The sequence below is a fragment of the Sebastes fasciatus genome, chromosome 12 (genome assembly GCF_043250625.1).
Source record: "Sebastes fasciatus isolate fSebFas1 chromosome 12, fSebFas1.pri, whole genome shotgun sequence".
Classification (NCBI taxonomy): Eukaryota; Metazoa; Chordata; class Actinopteri; order Perciformes; family Sebastidae; genus Sebastes; species Sebastes fasciatus.
In genome coordinates, this window is record NC_133806.1 from 30,174,752 (window position 1) to 30,198,440 (window position 23,689).

A 23,689-nucleotide genomic window follows, 5' to 3' on the forward strand; every position below is an offset into this window, starting at 1 on the left:
TCCTCCTCCAGTTCCTGCTCCTCTCTTCCTCCCCGTCTCGCCTCCAGCAGCTGGCAGACTCTTAATCAGCCCACCCTCCGCACCTGAATGATTGCGACTTGTTAGCCTGATTGAAAACACACAACCACACACATAAAAATACAGTCGGAGATATGAAAACATAACACAATCTGTGGGCTATCATGATTACTAAACTACAGCGCAGAGCTCAATAAAGCAGCGTCATGACACCAACGCCCTTTTATTAACCCGAGACGCATAATGAGGATGCAAATCAAAGTCGTGTTTAAAATTGTCACAGCTATTCTTTATTGAAATCATCCAGTCGCTCCCCGTTTGTGACTGCACACCATCAGTCAGTCAGCTCTACGGTACACTTTGTCACACATACAATATTTACATTACCCCAGCAGTAATGCTGTGACATGGTTCCAATAACAAGACATTTACTTTTAATATGGCTTGGTTAAAGCAGTCCAACTGTATATGATGCCCGGACTGGATGAGGCGACTGAAAAGCGCGCAATCCATCCATCCAGGCCGGGGCGGGTCGGGACGCGAACCACGGGGCGACGGGATGGAAGAAGGTTGTCTGGATCTAACTCTGGCCTTCTGTCACTAACTCACTTATCTATCCAGGCTTCTCATTTAAAGAGTCGCTTCACCCTAACTGCAAAAAACACATCTTTATATAATTATATCCAAGTGGTATGTAGCCACGCAGATAGTCTGATTTTGAAGTCGGGATGGTAAACTTGTTAATACGGAGCAACCTTAGCATTCATTTGGAGTCGTGTTTCTGATCACCTGATGTATGTAACTCCAATGTTCTCTATTTTTTCCTCTCCACCAACTCCTGAGGGAAATATCAGCCTTTTACGCAGCTAAACGCTCCACTATGGTCACCAACTCACTTTGTCTGTTGCCGTTTGGTGCAGAGCAGGTAGCATACAGTGAGTTTTTAGAGCTTTTTTTTTATAAAAACACCTGCCTGCTGAATTTTAAAATGATAAGAGCATTGAGATTAACCCAAACAGTAAAGCTGTGGGCCGCAAAACCAAAACAAGGATGCTAAAACGCTCCATAGAGCTTAGGGAGTCTGCAGAGTTGGAGGATAATTCTCTGTGGCTTCATTGTTACAAGCGACACCTTTCATATTTGTTAATATAAAAATACTGACGATAGCAGCATTCAGTAAAAGTCCACAGGTGTCCACAGACCACGCTGGGAACTTGAGCTGTCACATTATATACCAAATCCAAACACCCGTTTGAACAAGGGGAAAAAACTTTTAGGTTTTGACACAATAGATGGAAAAATCTTGGATGAAAGTAAGGCTGATTGTGAACTTTGTAAAACTGCCTTAAAGCAACATTACCATGAATAAACGGAATGTCAATTTTACACGGTGGTTTAAGATTATGCTGCAAGCGTTGAAATTAATCTGAACGATTTACGTGTTAAATATAATTCGCTTGAACTGGATTTTTTGAAACACGGGACTTTTAACCAGGAGACTGGTGTTTGGTTTTGTAAGTTATGCTAAGTGACGTTTGTCTCGTGTTTTTTTGTGAAATATGTGACGTGTTTTCTGTACTTATGTTACATTGTTCCCGTATATATTTGACTTAGTTTACGTTCTTATTTTAAGCCGAACCATGACGTTTTTCCTAAACCTAACTAAGTGGTGTTGTTGCCTAAACCTAAGTGCGGACGTTACCGTAGTTTTGTTGCGTGATGTACAAATGAAATGTGAAAAGCGGCGTACAAATGGCACGCCAAAATCCTAAAATGTGTCCTCATGACACGTGGAATGTCCATTTAAGGTCATACTATATATACACCTTCCCATGAGACCGGGTTGCTTTTTTCAATACTATGAACACCACAAACAAAAATCCATCCTCCTCTATTGCATTGTGGCAGAAATCTTACGGACACACATATCTCAAAACCTGAAGAAAAAAAACTATCTGTATGGCTCAATACCACTAGACTTAAGTAAGAAATTGTTTTGCAATTTAGGTGAACTGACCCTTGAATATTATTCACATCTACTCTATATGCACCACAATCTTTATACAGTGTTCACATTGCCATTACGAGCACTTTCACCAAAGTTTAACGTGCCATTTTGGTCCATTTCAGGTTTCTAAACTAGCGATGTTCAGTTCTGTTGATTTGGTATTCTGACCGTCTCCGCAGAGACTTCATCAACTGCTTCATCGATGACATTCACAGCCAGTAAAATTCACATAGCACACAGCCCCCCCCCCCCTCGCAGCACAATCATGATCAGAACACCCAGCGTCCTGTACTACTGATATACACATTTATGTTCTCCATTCGTTTGGCCTATATACTGTTCTCTACCTCCGCAGCAGATTGAAATAAGGTGAAAATAAATTTCCACTAGTGCAAAATAACGTCTCTCTTTGAGAGAAATAAGAAACAGAAATAACAAAAAATATATATTTGACACATAAGATCATATAGAAAGAATAATAAAATGGCACTGGTAATAAATTATATCACAACAACAACAGACTATTTCCACCCATTTCTTTAGTCTGAAAGGCTGATTTGTTGCTTAGTTGCTGTATGCAAGTACGCACATTACACCTGCACACAGATTGACATGTTACCCATGTAGGGGAACCACAATATTAAAGTTTAGGACTGAAGAAGAAATGATTTGCTGTGTTAAATGGACTGCAGGTCCTCAGGGTGGAATGACCTTGATGTTACAGAATAAAAGGAGGCATCAGGCTGACTGCTGACTCCATCTAGTGGTCAAATATACATGTTGCAACGCTTTACTAAGACCAAAGAGATGTTCAAATAAATGATAAACTTCCCCAATAACAAGCAAATAATTACTAAATGGTGAGAAATAAGGATAATAAGCGTTAAATGAAACAGGCACAAATCTGCCCCTCTTTTCCTTCTAACCTCTATTCCATAGGACTACGAGTGCATCTAGGGTTGTGGTCTTGATGGAGACGTACATCATGTTATGATACAGATTCTTCCCACATATAGTAGCGTAAAAAGGAAATGACATGGGGATCGATCTAGAGCGTGGACTGGCACTCAATGTCATCCGTGTTACCTCCTCCAGCACACGGACGGTTAACACCCAAAGACACAGCAGCTGTTCCTTTCAGCCACATGATCAATCTCCACCTGTTCGAATGGGGTTTGTGCGTTAAGACACATGGCGGAGTGGTGATTAGTTGCATCGTTTCATAGCAAGTGAAGTGCCACCTGTCTTGTCTGCACCGCTCTCCCGTCGTCGCCGCCGCACTTTCCGTGAGACGTTTCCTTTGTGTTAACCTTTCGCATCGGCTTCTGCATCTGAGGACGAGACAAATAAGGCAAAGAGAGACTGCCACAGGGACAGTTCTGATGTTACAGGAGGGGGGGGGGGGGGGGGGGGACCACACAGTAGCATGTGTATTATTATGAGGTTCAGTTTCTATGCTCTGCATATTAATACCCAGTCTGTCCATCAGGAGGGTATATCGTTTTGGGTATTGGAGGTGGAGGAGCTGGAATAGTTTCTTCAGCTGTGAGCAAACCGACACAGTTCTCGTCTCCCGTCGGTCTCAGTCAGTCATCCAATCACGACCATTCTCAGGTCAAACCTCCGGGTCGGGAATTATCTCCTCCTTGAGCTGAATGTCATTGTCGGATCCCGTGCCCACGTCCGAGTCGAAGAGCGAGTGCTCGGAGTCAGGGGAGTGCGTGTGTCCGGCTGAGTGGCTGCTGGCGTCGCTGGCGTCCAGAGTGTCAGTCCTGGAGAAGAGGCCTAAGTCCAGCAGGCCTGTATGGGAGCCGCCACCGCCGCCACCGCTGCTGCTCTCACTGTCTCCGTCGTAATAAAGATCGTCCACCTCCACGAACCACTCGGGCCAGAACCTCCTCCGCATCCGCTCGCAGAACATGGCCAGGTTGATCAGCTCTCCTGTAAAGACATTGCAGCAGGTTCACATGCACAAGCTCGAAGCACATGTACAGCTAAAACCAGCAGGAGGTATCAGTGGTGCTTACTGAGTCTGATACAGAGGAAGACAACACATCTGGGATACTTTATGAGACATGTTTTGTCTCATCATGAGCCCTTTAATCAGAAATGATGCATCAAAACAACAACAGAGAACCTTCATTTGTGACATTACAAGCTCTGATTTTGCTCTCTGAAAAGATAAAGAGATTGGAGTGTTCCCTACTCGGTGCAAGATGTGAAAACAACAATCAAAGTCTGTGTCAGCAGCACTGCATTGCAGTAGAATATCACTGCCATCTAGTGACGGGAACAGACTAATACATTTATGACAAACCAGCAAGGAAAACGGCAAATGACAATATAAACTATACTTATATACTGCAAAACAGGGTAATAAGAAAGCACAAACTAAAGCAATATTATCTAGAGTAAATATGCATTATTATATGCAAATATACATGATTTAGCTCATTATTACAGGTCCACTTACCTTTGATGAGTTGCTCTGGTCGTGTCCCAGGAAGAGTCCACATAGCCTGGGCTAGATGCCCAAACACTGTAGCGTCTAATGTCGACATCTTAGAGCCCATGAAGTACTTCTTATCTCCTACAGGACAGAGAATATACAGCAATTTGAAGTTTTGATGCAGATTCATTTTCAGTTTTTTACTTTTTTTTTCTAAAAATACTGTTCTAAAATAATGAAACAATATGGAAATAAACAAGCTAATGGTGGTTAATTGGCAATAAACTCCTTTATTAGTTGTTCCCAAGGTTTTCTGTCAGAAGTAGCTCCACAGCCCTCTCAGATATACTCAAGTACCCCTTCATCAATACCACTTGTCATTCAATTGATTTTAAAGTGCAGGTTAAGTAACACCACATGCGGTGCGGTATTGTGGTATTTACAATTTAATTTCCTACAATTACCACTTTGAGTGGCAGAAGCTGGATCTTCTGGACCATTTATCCATTACTTCTAGCTAACTAGTTTGACTGTTTAAATCATAGACTGTATATAAAGATGGACGACATGTCAGCTCCTCAACAGTGAAGTCAAAACATCTCAATGGTAGTGGCTAGAAGGGAGCCAGCAGACTGGGGAAACTCTTGCTAGATTGTTAAAGTTAGGCATTGACCTGGAATGGTTGAGGTTAGGATACCTCGTCGGGCAGAGAGCCTTGCGAGAGTTTTTGCACTACCATGAAAAAAGGGGGTGAGACATCATGATTGACAGCTGTGAGTCTCTCTTGCTGACAAGCTGCGGCTGTGCTTGGCTCACGATTGGTTCGGGCTGGTGACCTCGATACCGCGTCTCATTTAAATCCATTACTTTTAGTTAACTAGACCTACTTCAACTGCATTACTTTTAGCTAATTATTTCAACTGTTAATTCATCAGTTTTGGCTAATTATTTCAAGATGACATTTATAAGTAATGAATTGGTATTCTTGATTGATAATGATATCAGTAATAAATTTATATTTTTGTATGACAGAGATAAAAGGTAATAATTATTATATTTAGACAAGTTTAGGAAAATAAATTAAGAGTACTGTATATGTATAGCTCAATAAGGAAGCTGGTTAATCACCAATGAACGACTTATGGAGAAGGGGTGGGATTAAATAAATTTGTACTTCTGTAAACCAAGGCATCAAGTGTTTGACAATTTCTTTTGCTTATGCTTTTCATTGTATGTAAATATTACTTATTTCTGTCTGTCCACTTATTTATATGATCATTCTCTTTTTTATTTTTTTTATTTTACATTTTCGAAATAAATTTTGAAAATGAAAATGAAATGAAATGTTCATTGTCCCTTAGCTAACTCTTTCAATTTCTCTGCTAGCTTGCTAACTAGTTTTCATGCACTCTCAGTATCTCAATATAATATATAATATATTATTTTTTAAATGAGTTGAGCTGCTACACATTCTTTCTACATACCTCCTGACAACTGGAGAAGTGGATAAAAATACCTCTGGTGGCAATCATCTTTCTAATGCCTTACAAAGTAACACATTATGCCCCAACACTATATATTTTTTTTTCGAACCAATGTTAAAGAAAAAAAGCGAGAAAATGAAACACTGCAGTACGGCCAAGTAATAGTAATACAAATAGCTGATATGAAGCATTTGTGTCCTTGAGAATAAACTTCAAAATAAACTAATTTCATCCTGAAGCTGGAAGACCTTAGTGCACTTCTGGCAGCAACAACACATTTTTAGATTCACACTTCTGCTACTTGAGGTTTGAAAACACTAAAAGAGAAGCTGAGTGTGCCGATGCTTTCACTCTGGGAATAACTTTCCGTTTTTAACAACAAGTGGTCGTTCGCTGAAATGGCACAAACAGATCGATGCAAATCACTTTTCTTTCCAGCATCTGACTCTTTGTTTCCATCTGAAGACTGATATTGTATCCCCCAGTGGCTGACATCCAGAACTTTCCCTGTTCTCATTCATCTCTTCTATACCTCACTAAGTACAAACACGGAGGCAGAGACAGATATGTTTTGTTTTGACATATAGAATGAATCTTTGGTATTTTGTCTGCGAGGAAATAAAATACATTTGCACGCTACTTAATTCCTGGATATGTTAATTATTTATTGATATCATAAAACATGCCTTTCCATCCCAGGATATATCACTGTGCACATATGTATTCTGAAATAATTTGTCAGGGTCTGTTAGTCATCAACACTAATGCTTCATTAGGCCACATTAGCCTGCCAGAGCTTTGGTCATTATCGCTGAGCAATGCCGAAACAAATTAGCTTGATATGTCCTTGTCTCAACATGACAATACTTCCAGTGCCTGACTAATTTTTTTTGGTATTTAATTCTGATTTCCTAAAAAAAACGTAGCAACTGTTCTGGAAAAGCTGCCAAATCACTCCACAACTATCCACCAAACTGAGTTTCTGAATAAATGTTTTAGACTATCCAGTGCTTTTAGAAACAGATAATGGCTACGGATGTGTGCACAAGTGACAAATACATGTAATTCTATTATCCCTAATAAATAATCTGGTTACTCTGTTATCAGATTATACAGTATAACAGATTTTGGGTAATCCCTGCTCATACATTTGATGAGGTAAGTACATTTTAATTGCGAAGGTTTAGAGAAGAGGCATTTAAAAAATGCTTATCCAATCTCTACACACACACACACACACACACACACACACACACACACACACACACACAAACACACACAAACACACACACACATGCAGCCCTTATCCTACCCAACAGTGTGGCCAGCGTCCTCATGTCCTTCTCCATCAGCGTGTAGACCTCCTCCTTGGAGAAGCGTCCGATGCCGTGGCCGTACATCTCCCTGCGCACCATGCTGCCGTTCAGGTGGCTCAGCAGCCACTTCAGCGTGTCGCTCAGCGGGCCGCTCATCGCCAGGAGCTTCTGAGTTTCCTCCAGGTTGTCCACCCACTGACAGTAGGCTATTGTCCTGAGAGGACACACACAGCAGACAGCGTGGTGTTAATGTCACATTGGTTACCTAAATGTTTTCAGAGCAGGAATGGGTCTGCCACAAAACTATATCACAGATCTTGTAAGAGGTTCTTGATCTTCTTCTTGCTCTTTCTTAGATGTAACTGCACTATGTGACTTCTCCATTAACTCACATTCAGATTTCTGGTGAGATAGAATCCTTTTTTTTTCAGCAAACAAAACAACATTTACACAGCAGCAGCAGGGAAGTCAAAGTTCAGTCTATTTCCAAGCTGACAAAAGGTTATTACACTCAGCATCTCAGAGGTAACAGGATCATGCCGCTGAAGGAAATGACTGCAACCAAAGATATTACACCTTTTAACAGCCTCACCAATCCTCTGGATCTTACAGGATCATCAACAGTGAACCAGCTTTGGGGGGAAAACACTGTTCCCCAACATGGAACTGGAAACCCGCTGGTGTGGACTAATGGCCAATAGTAGCGTTGTCACAATACTGGTATTTTTAACTTCGATACAATAACTTGAAAAAATATCGATAATCAATAAAAAATTTTGATACCACGGGGGAAAATTGACATTGAGGGCATAACATTTGAGATTTTTATACAAAGATAAATATCGGTGTAAGCATTTCAACTAGCTGCCGGAGAGAAGAGAGAGCGCAGCTGGTATCCGCGTACCGATACTGCGGAAAATGAGTATTGAAACCGTTTCAAATATTCAGTATCGATATGTATTGATACCCTAGCCAGTAGTTCTCATTGTTCCAGATCCCGTGTGCTTGAAGGCTTGATTTTAGCAACATATGATGGGCAGCTTTAATTTCAGGATACCAAAAGCAATTATTTACGCTAGCACGAGACTCCTTATAAGCAATTCCAGTTCTGAGTTGTTGTGTCTTTGTGTCCAAACAGCTACCGTGGTGCTAACGTAGCAGCTAGATGGGTCACGCCGTGCTCGGCTCGTGATTGGCTCGGGCGGCTGTGTGGACAGGTGGGACCTCGATACCGCGGCTCCAGCCCCCTGATCACTACTGCGCAAACTCTGGCTCCAAGTGACGTCAAAAGCTCAAGATGGCAGCTCCTGTATCCGGGATAATTTGGCTTAATTTTTGTACAGTGGGAGGAAGTGGAGATGCGTCGTCCGTTTATATATACAGTCTATGATTCAGCTCCTGTGTCAGGTTACCGACAAAGCCTCATGTTTATTGACAATTAACCTCGTCCTCATCAATAAAAGTGCACCACCACATCCGTCCTGCTGCCCATTCATCAGCTACATTGCTCTCAACGCGCTGCCAGCAGACAGCATCATATATTCAGCCCTTCAAACTGCTTTTGCGTACATGAAGAAATGCTTGTCGCTGCCTCTCATCCAGAAATAGGTTAGAGGAGAAAAGGTGACTGTGTACACGTCCCAGAAATTCCATTACAGATTTGGATTGGATAAACTCTGGGACATAAACATCCACTTATTGCTGCATAGCACGGCCTCTTTGATGCGTCATTCAGATTCCCTCCTGCTTGTGTTAAATTTAAAATAAAGGAAGTCTGGGAATCTACATGAGCCATCCTGACGTCAAGTAGAGATTTGTCCCACAGCGGTAAAGCAGACAGATCCTGTCTGTGTGTGCAAACAAGCCCAACTCAAAGCTTCAAATCCCTCTTTAACTCTGCTTCTATTTATCTGCATCTCCTCCTTTGTGACCGTTACAGATTTAATAAAGGAAACCAATAAGAGACAGTTGTTTTACCTGCATTTATCTCATTCAAATACACATAATGAAAAAGGTAACTGATATTTGGTACAGTCATTCTCTGCTCTGTTGATGTTTTTCCAGCCAAGCTGCTTGTGCGTGTAGACACTAACAAGATTAAGCTGTTATATCTTTACACACTTGCACTTTGTTGCACCGCCTCGTTGGAAAGACAGACTGAGCTTCTCCCACAGCTCCGTCTGAAAGCCCGGACCTCATGTCATAATTCTGCTGGTAGCGGCGAACCCCTGAGCCGTGATGCGACTGTAAAGGAGCCTCCGTCTCCAGACTGCAGTCGTCTGGATCATGACTAGTCGCTCAATGGTAATTGAATTGAAGCATTACATCTGGGAGTGGTGACTGTCCAGGGGCCATACATTACTTCCTGTTACTGTTGTCCCAAGAGGATATACTGTCCTTTGTTTAAAGATTTGGAAAAAAAACAACCTGTTTAGCAGATTAAAATATCAAATCAAGATTAAGCCAGTCAATTTGAGGGGGGAGGGGTGGAGGGTAGACAGGAGACGAAGAAGACATAGTCAGTTTTTTTGTCCTTTTTGCACTTTTCAATTGCAGTCAGTAGGGTTTTTCCACATATTGTTGTGACTTATGAGATTATGATAATGAGTAATAGTACCATGAGCTCCTAATGTGAACAAGCTGTAACAATTGTTTTAGTAAAAGTCATAAAGGGACATTATGAAGGCTTTTTTAGTGTTAAAATACTAATTAATTACTAAAAAAGAAATGAATTAGATCAACCCATGGTGTTTTTATTAAATTTCCTAAGAATGTTAGAGAAAAAAATTGGTCGTATTTAGATTTAAATAGCATTTATTGATTATTTTGGCCACTGGGGAAGTGGAACGAGCACAGACTGTATATAAGAAGTGGACGTAGTCACCGTGACGTCACCCATTGGTTTGTGGGCGTTTTGAAGCCTCGAGTTCGGCATTTTGGCCGTCGCCATGTTGTTTTTTTTGCAACCAGAAGTGACACGAGAGGGTGGAGCTAAGTACAACTGACGTTTTCAGGCAACCAAAAATGTTACAATTAGCTTTCATAAACTGAAAACACTGAAAGGGTTAAAGTTCTATGACGAGAACATGGACAACCCCCAGGCCGGACAACACCCTGGTAGCGACCTGTCAATCACAAGGTAGCCACGCCCCTAAAGCATCCCCTGCTTTATGGTCTATCTGACTCTAAATAAGGCATTAATTAAGTCACATCCGAACTGGCTTCACTTCACAGACCCAAAGGTAGCTCACTGGGAACAATCATATCTCGAACAAATTAATAATTCAAGTGACTGCGTAGATAGCAATGGTGGATAAAGCAAAGTTGCCACAGCTGCTAGATCTTCAGTTTCCTGTTATCTTATTTTTATAGCAGCATCATTGATCAGAGGGGCTGGTGTGTGTATGACCTCACCATTGGTTGCTGCTGGCGCAGCTGGCCAGTAGCTCTGTAGCCATTCAAAGAGCAACCAAGCTGTCACATTACCCTTCCCTGACATAAATTATTCAATCAATAGGTCTATATGGGGGTCTAAACATGGAGGAGCAGAGAAAAGAGAGCAAGAAGGTGACAAAGGGAGAGATGATGTAGGTTATATGCATGACCTCTACAGCTTTGGAGAAATGTCAAAGGAATTCCCTTTTTACAGCACACAAAAGGTTCAATCTCACATTTATATTTTACCCAATTATAACCTTTCTAAACACATTAAACAGCGAGGTCACACATGTCACATCCTCATCTACTCTCTTTCTTTACAGATGGAAACTAAGATCCTCAGGTTCAGTTCAAAATGTGTCCTGACATTATTAAATAGAGGAGAATAGGGCGTATCACACTGGAGCTAACAGTGTTAGATCAGTGTGTGTGTGTGTGTGTGTGTGTGTGTGTGTGTGTGTGTGTGTGTGTGTGTGTGTGTGTGTGTGTGTGTGCGTGTGTGTGCGTGTGTGTGTGTGTGTGTGTGTGTGAGGGGGGTGGGTAGTGTAAGATGGATAGAGCTTTTAGGTAATGGAAAACACTCTGAGCCTATGTGGGTGAGGGAGGAGTGGTAAACGATTTCCTAGCAGCAGCATGTTTCTCACCCAGAGGTACTGGAGTGACTCACCACAGCTAAGGATGGCTGATAACACGATACTGATGGTGAGGAGAGATGGAGTCAGCCTGGGCTGGAAGGCTGCAAAAATAAAGATCTCAACATATCTTTATTTTTGGCTGTTTTTCAATGAGATCTGTGTGGGTTCCTGTTACTGTTTAACATTGAGCTTAGGTGTTAAAATATGTATTTAAAGTAGAGCTGTCAAAGTTAACACGATAATAACGCGTTAACGCAAATTCATTTGAATGCCACTAATTTCTTTAATGCATATAACGCAGGGTGGGCTCAGTTTTAAAGCTAGAGTGAAGATACTAGTATCATATGAAACTAGAAAAACCTACAGAATCCATTGGTACCAACCATGTCATACTAGCTTGTCGTCAAGAAGGTTAAATAACGCTCCAATCTTGCGCTAAATTTTGGCGAGGAAAAACTGTCATGGCCATTTTCAAAGGGGTCCCTTGACCTCTGACCTCAAGATATGTGAATGAAAATGGGTTCTCTGGGTACCCACGAGTCTCCCCTTTACAGACATGCCCACTTTATGATAATCACATGCAGTTTGGGGCAAGTCATAGTCAAGTCAGCACACTGACACACTGACAGCTGTTGTTGCCTGTTGGGCTGCAGTTTGCCATGTCATGATTTGAGCATATTCTTATGCTAAATGCAGTACCTGTGAGGGTTTCTGGACAATATTTGTCATTGTTTTGTGCTGTTAATTATTCACAATAATAAATATATACATACATTTTCATAAAGCAGCATATTTGCCCACCGCCATGTTGATAAGAGTATTAAATACTTGACAAATTAAGGTACATTTTGAACAGATAAAAAATGTGTGATTAATAGCGATTAACTATGCACAATCATGCGATTAAATATTTTAATCGATTGACAGCCCTAATTTAAATCTGAATATAATAATATAATTGTACATATTTGAGTCAGCAAATGCATGATGTTAGCCCTCAAGCACAACAGTAACATCGAATTACAGAAAAGTCTCAGTATTCTGCCTTTAAAATCAGCTAAAAGTTGCTTAATAATTGGTTTTTCCCATTAGATTCACTGGAGACTGAAACAAAGGTGCAGCAAATTGAATCATCTCAGTTGTAACTTGTCCAACATGACATAATCTCTACGTATGAGTCCTCCTACCAGTACAGGTGCTCCTCGACCATTTTGGTGACGGCTCGGGACACGGCTCTCTCCTGTGGGGTGAGGTTAATGTTGAGGTTGACCCCCAGTTTCTCCTCCAGGAAGTCCACGATGAACTCTGACCCTGACGCCTGCTCGTGGTTGTACTCGATCCAGGGCATCTTACCCTGCGGCGACAGCTTCCCATCAAAGTAGTTCTGCAGAGGGAAACAACGTTTTTTTAATGCAACGTTTTCCTGTTGCTGACTTTTAAAATGGCGTATTTCAACGGTTCCCTCAAGGGTCACTATACAGATTTTAAACAGTAATTCCAGTTTACTCGTCATGAAGAATACTGCTCAAACTGTGACAACAGCTTTTTAAAGTCTGAAACAGTAACCCTGATGATGTCATCAAGGTTATCTCAGCTTGGGCTTGAAGGCTGCACATTTCTAACAGAAAGCCTGGAGGTGTGGAGTTTGAAAGAGTTTAGCACGCAGCAAAGGGTCTAATGTAAGATGCTATTGAGTTGCATCATGGGAAATGTAGGATCCATTGTTTCCGGAGCTTAACCTGCTGAAAAAAATCAATCTGATTGAACTGCAAACTTGTGCGACCAGTGATGAAAGGTACAAATAGCTTCTTTTCAAGGGGTCAAAAGCCCACATAGTTTGGGAACCAACTCAATGTTTCAATATATGTTTCTAAAAAAAGAAGGCCAGTGTTAAGCATCTCTCTAGGTATTAATAATGGAGGATCAAAAATGGAGCTAACGCTTGCTGGGAAGATATTACTTATAAAAATGAAGGAGCATAGTCTACTTAGTCTATTTGTCATTATAAAGAACATGATAACGTCTTTATGGTATATACAATTTGGTACAACACCATGAATAATACACAAGAGGCGACATTACAGACTACCTGGCTGCTACAGAAAGGCGAGCTTCACCAACAGAAAAAAGACGTGGAGGGCTGTTTGATTATTCTGTGATCTCTGAGAAGTGTAGTATGGAAACACCCCAGCAAAGAGCACGTCGGAACCGTCTCCTGTAGCTCGGTGTGTAATAAACTGTGAGACGGTCCGCTGAGTATCACCTGGTAGGGCAGGTCCACCATGCGCAGGTACGTCTCTATCTTGAGGCAGAAAGGTGAGAGGCTGGGAACGCCGTTCTTTGGCCTGGAGAACTGATGGAGGATGATGGCGTCCTTAGAGTCCAACTCCTGCTCCTTCCTGCACACAGGAAGAAAATAATATCTTTAGTAAATAAACACTGTTATTTAGATTTATCTACTTAAGATAACTGAGTATGATTTGTTCTTATTTGTTGTTTTTTTACATAATTATACTGGTATATTTAAATTTTAAATCCATGGTGTCAAACCAAACTTTAATAGATCTGCTGTCCTGGCTAACAAAGCCTCCTTCAACAGCCATCCCTTAAATCACCACTTTCAGCTACGGCCCTCAGGGCAAAAGGTTCAGAGTCGCCTGTGCAAAGAAAAACATCTATGGAAAATCGTTTGTCCTCGTCGCGATAAGATATCTTAATTCCACACGTGGACAGACACTTTTTGAAGCCAGCCAGCTACCTCAGCGCATGGCAATTCAATTCAATTCAATTCATTTTTATATAGCATCAAATCATAAAAGAAGTTATCTCAAGATGCTTTTCATATAGAGCAGGTCTAGACCATACTCTATAATTTAGAGACCCCAGACCCCACAGACAAGAGAAGAGGCAATAAAAAAACTCCCCTTTAACGGGTAGATGCCCATCATGTTATATCTATTTATTTAACCTTGATTCAGTCCTCACCATTGAGTACCTGGCGCTCCTTTTAATGTAGCTTCCATTGTGTATTGTGTTTATGTAAATCTGTTTTAATGTGTGCTGTCTGGATGTGATTGAATGTGTTTTAAAGTAAGATTTTGCACGTGCAAACCAAAGACAGATTTCTGCCTTTTGCACACAAAAAGTAGACAATAAATTATGTTCTATTCTTAAAGAAAAAAGACCTTAATGTGACAATAATATTTGCTTTTGAGGAATTATTTGATTGACAGTAGGCGGAATGCAAAAGCACTTAACTCCAAAGCTTTGTGTTTGATGCTATGATGGATTTTCTGAGTTAGAAACAAACTGCAGGGAAACGGCTGATTCTTCTGGGAGGAACGTAAGCTTTGATATGTTGAACCCTGCTGACTATGTGTAGACACCAGCAGGAACAATAGTAAAGAGAGCACTGGTACGAACTTAAAAGACAGCGATGGCATCCTTTGATTAAAATGTGAAATTGTCACACGTCTGGCTGAGAGCGACCGGTGTTACTACCTGTTTTCTGGGTCATCCAGTGCTGTGAGATAAATAGCTTACTGCTCAGTTTCAGGCTCTAACAAACCTTCAGGGTCACACCTGTAGTTTATTATAGCGTGGTGACACAGCAGTCAGTCCCTCTGGCCCTGAGCTCTCAACCTCCCACCAACACACATTTTGATTTTCAGAGACTCACTGCAGTGGCTTCACTCCATTAACTTTCAAACAGCTTTGTGCAGACAGACATTCTGTTGTCCTGTTGAACTCCATGAAGAAAGAAATCCATCACAGTCAATTACTGGTTGTGTTATGGTTACAGCCAATATTGACTATTGACTTTATCCCTCCAACATGGGAGTGGGCAAATATGCTGCTTCATGCATGTATATATTTATTATTGGGAATCAATTAACAACACAAAACAATGACAAATATTGTCCGGAAACCCTCACAGGTACTGCATTTAGCATAAAAAACATTCTCAAATCATAACATGGCAAACTGCAGTCCAACAGGCAACAACAGCTGTCAGTGTGTCAGTGTGCTGACTTGACTATGATTTGCCCCCAAAACTGCATGTGATTATCATAAAGTGGGCATGTCTGTAAAGGGGAGACTCGTGGGTACCCAGAGAACCCATTTTCATTCACATATCTGGAGGTCAGAGGTCAAGGGACCCCTTTGAAAACAGCCATGACAGTTTTTCCTCGCCAAAATTTAGCGTAACCTTGGAGATTTATTTAACCTCCTTCGCTACAAGCTAGTATGACATGGTTGGTACCAATGGATTCCTTTGGTTTTTCTAGTTGCATATGATACCAGTATCTTCACTCTAGCTTTAAAAGTGAGCCTGCTACAACCTCCGAAAGCTTGATTGTGTTAATGCATTAAAGAAATTAGTGCTGTTAAAATGAACTTGCGTTACCTTAGACAGCCCTTATATTAGCAATAGCTGTTTTTAGGGGAGGTTGTCCTTTGAAATGAGAAAAACTTTCTTAGAATCTAAGCTGAGTATATGTGGGAAAATTAAGTTGATACTGATCTTCTGTATCTCTGAGCCGGGTGGTATTAAGAGCTTCTTTGTAGAATTGAAACTATTGACTGAATGAGTCATCACGCTGCTCCAGATTTAAGTAAACACACTGCTGGACATCTCCCATCCCTCCTGCCTGCTGTCTGAACACAGTTATAAACTAGTGTACTGGCTGTGTTCCCTGGACTGCTGTGGGTGGATCTGTTGTTCCTGTAGCAATTATACCAGTATGCACATATGTTAAACGTCCGATAATGCACTTAGTGAGTAATGTTTGCAGCAGATCTAATAGGACATTGTCTCATTTGGGGATTAAAAAAAAGGTTTATGTATTTGAGATCAGATGAAACAACAACACTGATCTCGAATGCGTCTTTCCATTTCCTGTTGAATTTATCTTTTGTTTGCAGCTGCAGCCCCCACACTCTGAAGCAGGTTGCCTCTGCATTAGTTAGGCTGGCCCCTACACTGCCTGTTTTTAAATCCTGTCTTAAAACACATTTTTATTCTCTGGCTTTTCTCTCACTGTGAAATTTGCCTTTTTTATATTATTGTGTTTTGTCTTTTAAACATGTATTTGGTGTTTTTACTGTGTTGTTTTTATGTTTTTTTTGCTATATTTTTTTTTATTGTACAGCACTTTGTTCAACTGTTGTTGTTTTAAAATGTTCTTTATATAATAATTTGGATTGGATTTTGGATGTATTTGTTGGAATTACACAAAAGAAACAAACAGAATAATAAATTAAACATTCAAACAGACACTACTTTCCTGATCACAGAATGGAAACTACATTTATGCAGTCATTACCATTTCCATAATACTTATATAAAAGTATATTAAATAAACATAAATTATATAAAATATGACCTGCCAAAGCTTTGTATACCACTTAAGCTGCTAACCAGAATTAATGAGAAAAACAGTTTTTTGATCTATGTCAAACTCCCTGTTTCTCACCAGAAGTTATCTATAAAAGGAGACTTGACGAACTGTCTTTAGCATCATTTTACTGACAGACAGACAGAGAGAGCCTGTCTGGTCTGTTTAGCAGATTTTTTTTATCACTGGCCAAAGCTCTTCAAATCTGAATAATTTAATATCAGAGGGCCGTGTTCCACATTTTATCTAACATTATTTCATGAATAATACAATCAGTTGCCAGATGAATAGATATAGCTAGCTACAATGATACCGTCTAATAAAAAAAAAAAAAAAAAAGATATTCAGTATCATATAAGACAAAGAACAGCAGATCCTCACATTTGAGAAGCTGGAAGAAGAAAATCTTTGTCAGTGTTGCTTGGAAAAGTTACTCAAACGATTATTAAAATAATTTTCTATCGATCAACTAAGTGACTAATTGTTTCAGCTCTGAATGTTAATAATGTTGAAACTGTTGTTTTTGAGCTGAGAAATGCTGGTTATTTATTCTAACAGGCACAAACAACCTGGTTCAGGGCTGTATTATTTTGCCTTTTCCAAAACAGTCATGACAGCAGCACAAACTAGACAGACTAATCAACACCTCTCTAAAACAGAAGGGAGGATTTACTGCAGGATTGTTGTATAAGACTGGTTTTAGCTAGGTGTACCTAATAAACTGGTAACTGAGTGTGTATATACAGCTGATTAGACTGTTGTCAGTCTATTAAATAGGCGTTATCAGTCGCTATAAGCCCCATAGATGTGGGTCATTAGTGGGCTACTACACCCAGGTTAGGATAGGCGTTATCATCTATTCACATGGTAGATCACCAAAAGAAGGTATAAAAGAACACGACAGCGACCTATAGCGAACATAGTTGTCTTTGTGTTTGTAGTTATTTAATCCCAAAGCACTATGTTTTTCCTTAAACTTAACCTGTTGTTTTTTTTGCCTAAACCTAAAGAAGTTAAATGTTTTTTTCCTAAGCCTTTTTTTTTTTGCCTAAACCTGTTTGTTTTGTTTGCCTAAACCTAAAGAAGTTGTAGTTTTATTGCCTAAACCTAAAGAAGTTGTAGTTTTATTGCCTAAACCTAAAGAAGTTGTAGTTTTATGACTTAAACCTAACTGTTTTTTTTTTTTGCCTAAACCTAAAGAAGCCTTTTTGTTTGTGTTCAAAACGTGATGTTTCACTCATTTATATGTTAGAAAATGGTGCTTTTAAGTTTCACTTTCACATTTACAACGTAGTAGGCGTAGTAGGCTCCTACTGACCCACATCTATGGTCCTTATAGTGACTGATAACGCCTATTTAATGGCCTGATAACAGTTAAACCGGGTGCTACACAGCATATACAGTATGGACTGAAATGTACAGTATAATTGTGTCTGTTGTGTCTCTGTCTGTGGTGCTGAAACTGTCTCTAAAGTTGCTGTCCACATCCACATGGTGCTGAAACCATTTCAGATCTCACTCTACTGTTATACCTCCTCTGTCCTCTGCATCCTATCCTTCCTTCCTTTATGTTACTGTCAATGTAAATATGCTGCTGAAGAGCCACAAAGAACATGAATGATGTCTTGAGGGGGGGAATAACAGCTGAGTGTGGCAGAGCTGCTGCCGGTGCCAACAACACGTCACATGGCTGGAACAGACGATGCCGGCAGGCTGCGGGTGCAGCCTCAGTAGCCTGCACGTGATCCAGCAGCAGCGCGTTTCTGCACGAAATATATATACCGTGTTACACAGATTATCACGGGAGGGAGGGGGGAGAGAGTGAAAGCAGGCAATACCAGGCCACTGTCACAGGATGTACTTATCGGCACTAGCCAGGCCAAAAATAATCCCCCCATTGACAGGCACGCGCTCCCTGCTCTAACAATAGGAGATAATCACGTCTCTATCTCAGGGACTGATCAGATCTCATTCAGAAGCTTCATGAATGAGTCATTACAAGCTGGTACATGTATGTTTTCTATATATTGCTGTGTATCTCCCGGCAGAGTTCATTAAAGGTCGGTGTGGCTGCGCAGCGCAAAAGGAGCGCTCCGTTTTCACGCGCTCAGGTGCCGACGGCGCTGGCACGGCGAGCTGGCACGAGAGCAGACGCGTGACTCGCTTTATTATTTATTTCATTTCCATCTAGTGTTCTAGTGTCGTGTCCTTGGAGGAAGGAGGAAAACAAGAGGGATGAAACCTCAGCATGCTTTCATCACAGCCCGTTCCAATGACACTGTCAGCAGGTGTAATTAACAATCAGACCCGCAGCTCGGATTAGAAATAAATGATGATGATGATGATGATGGTGATGGTGGTGATGATGATGATGATGGTGATGGTGGTGATGATGATGATGATGGTGGTGCTTCCTACCTGATGGCGAGCAGCTCGTGCAGTAGGTAGGCTGCAGCAGCCAGCAGGGCCCCCCCGGTGATGTACAGGGTCTTCTTCCACCAGGAGTCGGAGCCCAGCACCGACATCATGCCCCCGTAGTCCTGCAGGGGGAAGGTGATGATGTATCCATAAAGAGACTGCTGCTGCTCGGAGCCGACCAGCCCGAGAGGCAGGCTGTGATTCCGCCCCAGTTCAACCACACACGGCCGGGAAGAGGCGAAGCCAGCAGCCCAGTACATCCCTCCTCCCCTCGGTTCAGAACATCCTCCCTAAAACCTCCTCTCGGTTACAGCCAGCCCTCGTCCTCCCCGGTAGGCTTCATCTAAACGGCCGGCGGGTTGTCTACGGCATGGCGGCGGTGTGTGGTGGATATTCCTCCAGAGAACCAGGAGTAAACATCTCGCCTCGCCCTCCCCAGGATGATGATGCTCTGCGCCCAGTCAGTCAGTCCGCTTTCTCCTTGCGGGGTTTACAGAGCATCGTCAAGCTAGTCGGAAACACTACAGCTGGACTTCCGGTGACAGATTTCAAAATAAAATTTCACAGTTGGGGTGTGTTGCAATGATATTTTGATGACTTGTACAATATTATTATTATTATTATTATTATTATTATTATTATTATAAATAACAATGAAGATTATTATTATTATTATTATTATTAATAATAATAATCTTCATTGTTATTTATAATAATAATAATAATAATAATAATAATAATAATAGCAACATTCCTCACTGTAAATAATTAAACATTTTCTTTCACTGCTGTACTACTGCTATAGCACAGGCTGCATGATCATCCACTGTAACCGTCAGGACTCCCCATTTATCCAGCATATACCCACTACTTTCAATAGCTTTTTTTTATTTTTATTAAATTAACATTAACTTTTATTACTGACCATCATTTTCATAATCAATTAATTTGGAAAATAATTTTCAGATTCATCGTTTTATCTATAAAATGTCAGATTGTCACCGTTTCCCAGAGCCAGAAGTGACACATTCAAATAGCTAGTTTTGTCTGACCAGCAGTCCAAAACCAGTCCAAAAATTATTATTATTCATTTATCAAAACAGTTGCCGATTAATTACCTGTTGATCAACTATTGTAATAACTGTTTCATTTCTAAACATTAATAATGTCCAAAATGGTTGTTTAATGCTGTTTATTTATTCTAACAGACTCAAACAACCTGGTTCAGTGCTGTATTATTTTGCCTTTTCCAAAACAGTCTACATGTTTTTGGTCATATACCTTACATTATGCATTTTATATTAGCTTATTACATTACTCCATCTTTCACACAGCTTTGGTTGAATATACTTGGTCTCTCCAAACAAAGTCTTGACCATGGAAGCAGTAGGTTAGTTTGATAGAAATGAAAGAGCTAGTAAGTGGACCTTGATTTAGGATTTTTTTTTTTAAGATTACCTTTACATGCATCACTAGTAATAGCCTATTAATCAAGATAAACAGGGGCTTGCAGTTTCAACAATAGTGATAATGTGTAATATCATGGTACTTTTATTTTCACGGTGAACTCGGGCAACATCCGGTGTTAATGTGCTAAACTGTGTTAACTTGACACAGCTGGCCTATTGTCTCTCCAGTAGAGGAGTCACCCCTCCCTGACGAGCCTCCCCCATCCCAGTAAAACCAGTGGCCCACCATGATGAACACCATGTCTATTGGTCAACAACACTAAATGACGACAAGTCTCTGTGACATTCATATAAGAAATTAAACTGTGTTTGTGGCAGCCTGCTCAATAGTTCAGTGACATCTTCACCTATACAGGATCTCTGATGAGTTCGTAGAGTTTATTTGTTGAGGGGTTAAAACAGCATAAAAAACTCCCACATTTACATGTACATATATAAATTAAAATGAGCCATTTGTAAAGTATTATAATATTATTGTAATAGTGGTTTCAATGTTGAGATACATAAAATGAGCTAATTCAATTATAATATGACATTATTTCAAATGGAAATGTTTCATATACATATTACTTTACACCATATTACAATTATGTATTTGTTTACAAATCATTTATATGATATTTCATCTAAATGTCCCACACTTCTGAGTCCTCACCAAATACCACAGTAAAAGATTTATTCAAAGCCAAACAAATTTAGTTTCCATGGAAACAGAAGTCAGCAGGTGAGCACATGGGTGACAGGTTGAACCTCTCACACAGGTGACCCTCCAGAGGTTAAGGTCACCTTTTCTTCTCAAGTATTTATTGTGTGTTCTTACCATACAGCTTAGTCATTGTGTATTTTGAAATGAATTTTAACAATAGCTTAATATTACTGTTGAATTCATGTATATTAGATGTTAAGAGTCAAAGCTAACCTAGCAGACCTTGCTAGCTGCCATTTATCTGCAATATTAGCACAAATGTCATTTCCGCAACATGTCCTGGTAAAGACTTTAGACTTTAGAATTGCAATATCTGTCATAAAAAACAACATATTTTATATATTTTTTGTGTATGAAGACTGACATCTATGGCTACTGTCTAATGTTTCAGGGTGTATAGAAAATCACAAAATCTCCTATTTTTAGAAAAATGTTGAACAATATTTAAAATGATGCAAAAAGCTTAATGAAAATTAATTTAAAAGTTAAAAATATTATAGAATTTAAAGAAGGAACATGTATCAAATTAACATTTAATAAATAACTTTTTTATTATTTATTTATTTAATACATTTATTTATTTATTATTTTTTTAAATTACAGATTCAAATCTTAATATCTTCATTTTTTTTAATTTGGAGAGTCAAAAGTGACCGTAGTTGTAGAAACACTCATATACTGTATTTATTAATAAAGAAAAGCTCATTTAAACCCCTTCTAATCTAATTCTATCCGTTCAAAGCAGGCCCATCTGTTGTTAATCTAGACTGAGCTAATAACGGACCAATATATGAACCAGTAGCTTCATGTAAACATGGTGAAACAACACCTGACTGTAAACAGGTAGAATGGAAAGTCTACTCACTCTGGAACAACTTCGGAAGTGTAAGAAGATATTCATCTTGACGGATAAATCCACCGGTTCTTCTTTGAACCGGTCTGTGGAGCATGCCGAGAGGTCGATGTGATGAGAGGTACAGTAGATGTGGACAACTTGGACAAAACACCGTTTCGTAAGGATCCTTTAGCTTCCTTCCTTACATCATCAGCACCATGATGCCGGTGTAATCCCGTCACCTGCCGGCCAACAGGTGACAATGTGTCCAGGTCGATGAGAGCTAGTGTGTTTAAAGAGATTAAGATGAATTGACGATGTACATTTAATCTATGGCACCAAGGTGATGTTCCTCACTGCAGCCATGGATACTGCAAATTAGGTGCGCACTCCCGCGGCTCCAGGGAGCGCGCATTAGAGCAGGAGTGTTTGTTATTGTAGACAGCTGAACTAGTGCAGGCTCTACTGCAGCCAGGCACATGTTACAGCTGCAGGAATGGAGCAAATATGATTTAAAAAAAGTTATTTTTATATCACTATATCCTGACAGTAGTGCATGAGACAGGTAATCTGAAAAAAATCATGTGTCTCTGTGTATTCCGGTGCTCCTAATGTCATTGGCAAGATTTCATAGACCGGAGGAAAACAACCAATAAGAGCCAAGCTGGAGCCTTGCTGTCTCTGAGCAGCTTTCAATCACTCGCAAACTCCAATCAAACGGTCAAACTAGGCAGCGCTGATCAAATATGAATCAATATTCTGTCACTGTAATGCCTATTTCTCATTAACATCTTGTAGTGTACTGTTTAGCTGTAAAATGAGGAAGTTAGTGACCCGGCAGCCATGTTGAGATCAGTTGAGGAAATACCCAAGCACCGCCCACCAGCCGGAGCACAGCCAATAGGAACGCTCTCTGTGAAATGACCTGTGATTTTCTAAAGCCTGTAAACAGAGCCATGAGGAGGTGCAGAAGTCTAGTTATCTCTCCGAACACTTTAATAAAAAATATGCTGAAAGGTTATTATGGATGTTTTGTCCAAAAATGCCCAAAACATTCTGACCACTGCAGGTTTAAATATGTGGGAGTTCTCCAGGTTTTCCCTTGATTATATAATACAAATCAATACAGTGGTTATCATTATCAATATTGTATACATTTGATAACTTCTACAAAGTGACAGAACAGAAGTAACATTGCTGGGACCCCTGAAACCCCTCATGTAGGGTCCCTGTTGTGTTTTGTTCTGCGCTGCATCGGATAAAAATATCATCTTTGTGAGCCTGGTTATTATACATCTCTTTAAGAACATCATGCAAGCGTGACTTATTCTCCGCCACAGGCTTGATTTGTATTATATAATACTTCCACATGAGACCCATTATAATCCCAGAGGACGTGACTGTCCCTGCATCCTCGTGTGTCTGTGGACACATCTTCTAAAGGCTTTAGCATTTAAAAATGCTTTCCAGTGTGCGGTCAAAACCAACATGAAATATCTAATTTTTTGCAGCCA

At 40.2% G+C, this 23,689-nt stretch overlaps 1 protein-coding gene across 2 annotated transcripts; it reads right to left on the reverse strand.

The window, feature by feature from the left end:
- Positions 1–285: 285 nt before the first annotated feature.
- On the reverse strand, positions 286–22,581 carry faxcb (failed axon connections homolog, metaxin like GST domain containing b). Of its 2 annotated transcripts, XM_074654688.1 has the most exons (7): positions 22,206–22,581; positions 19,166–19,287; positions 13,612–13,747; positions 12,536–12,732; positions 7,272–7,489; positions 4,500–4,616; positions 286–3,967 (listed from the first exon to the last, which is right to left on the reverse strand). In XM_074654688.1, exons 1-7 carry the CDS (start codon positions 22,239–22,241, stop codon positions 3,642–3,644), a joined length of 1,152 nt encoding a protein of 383 aa, XP_074510789.1. In that variant the 5' UTR covers positions 22,242–22,581; the 3' UTR covers positions 286–3,641. The 2 variants fall into 2 exon arrangements, with proteins under 2 accessions (XP_074510789.1, XP_074510788.1); XM_074654687.1 differs by lacking the exon at positions 22,206–22,581 and having other exon boundaries at positions 19,166–19,686.
- Between the last annotated feature and the right edge of the window lie 1,108 nt (positions 22,582–23,689).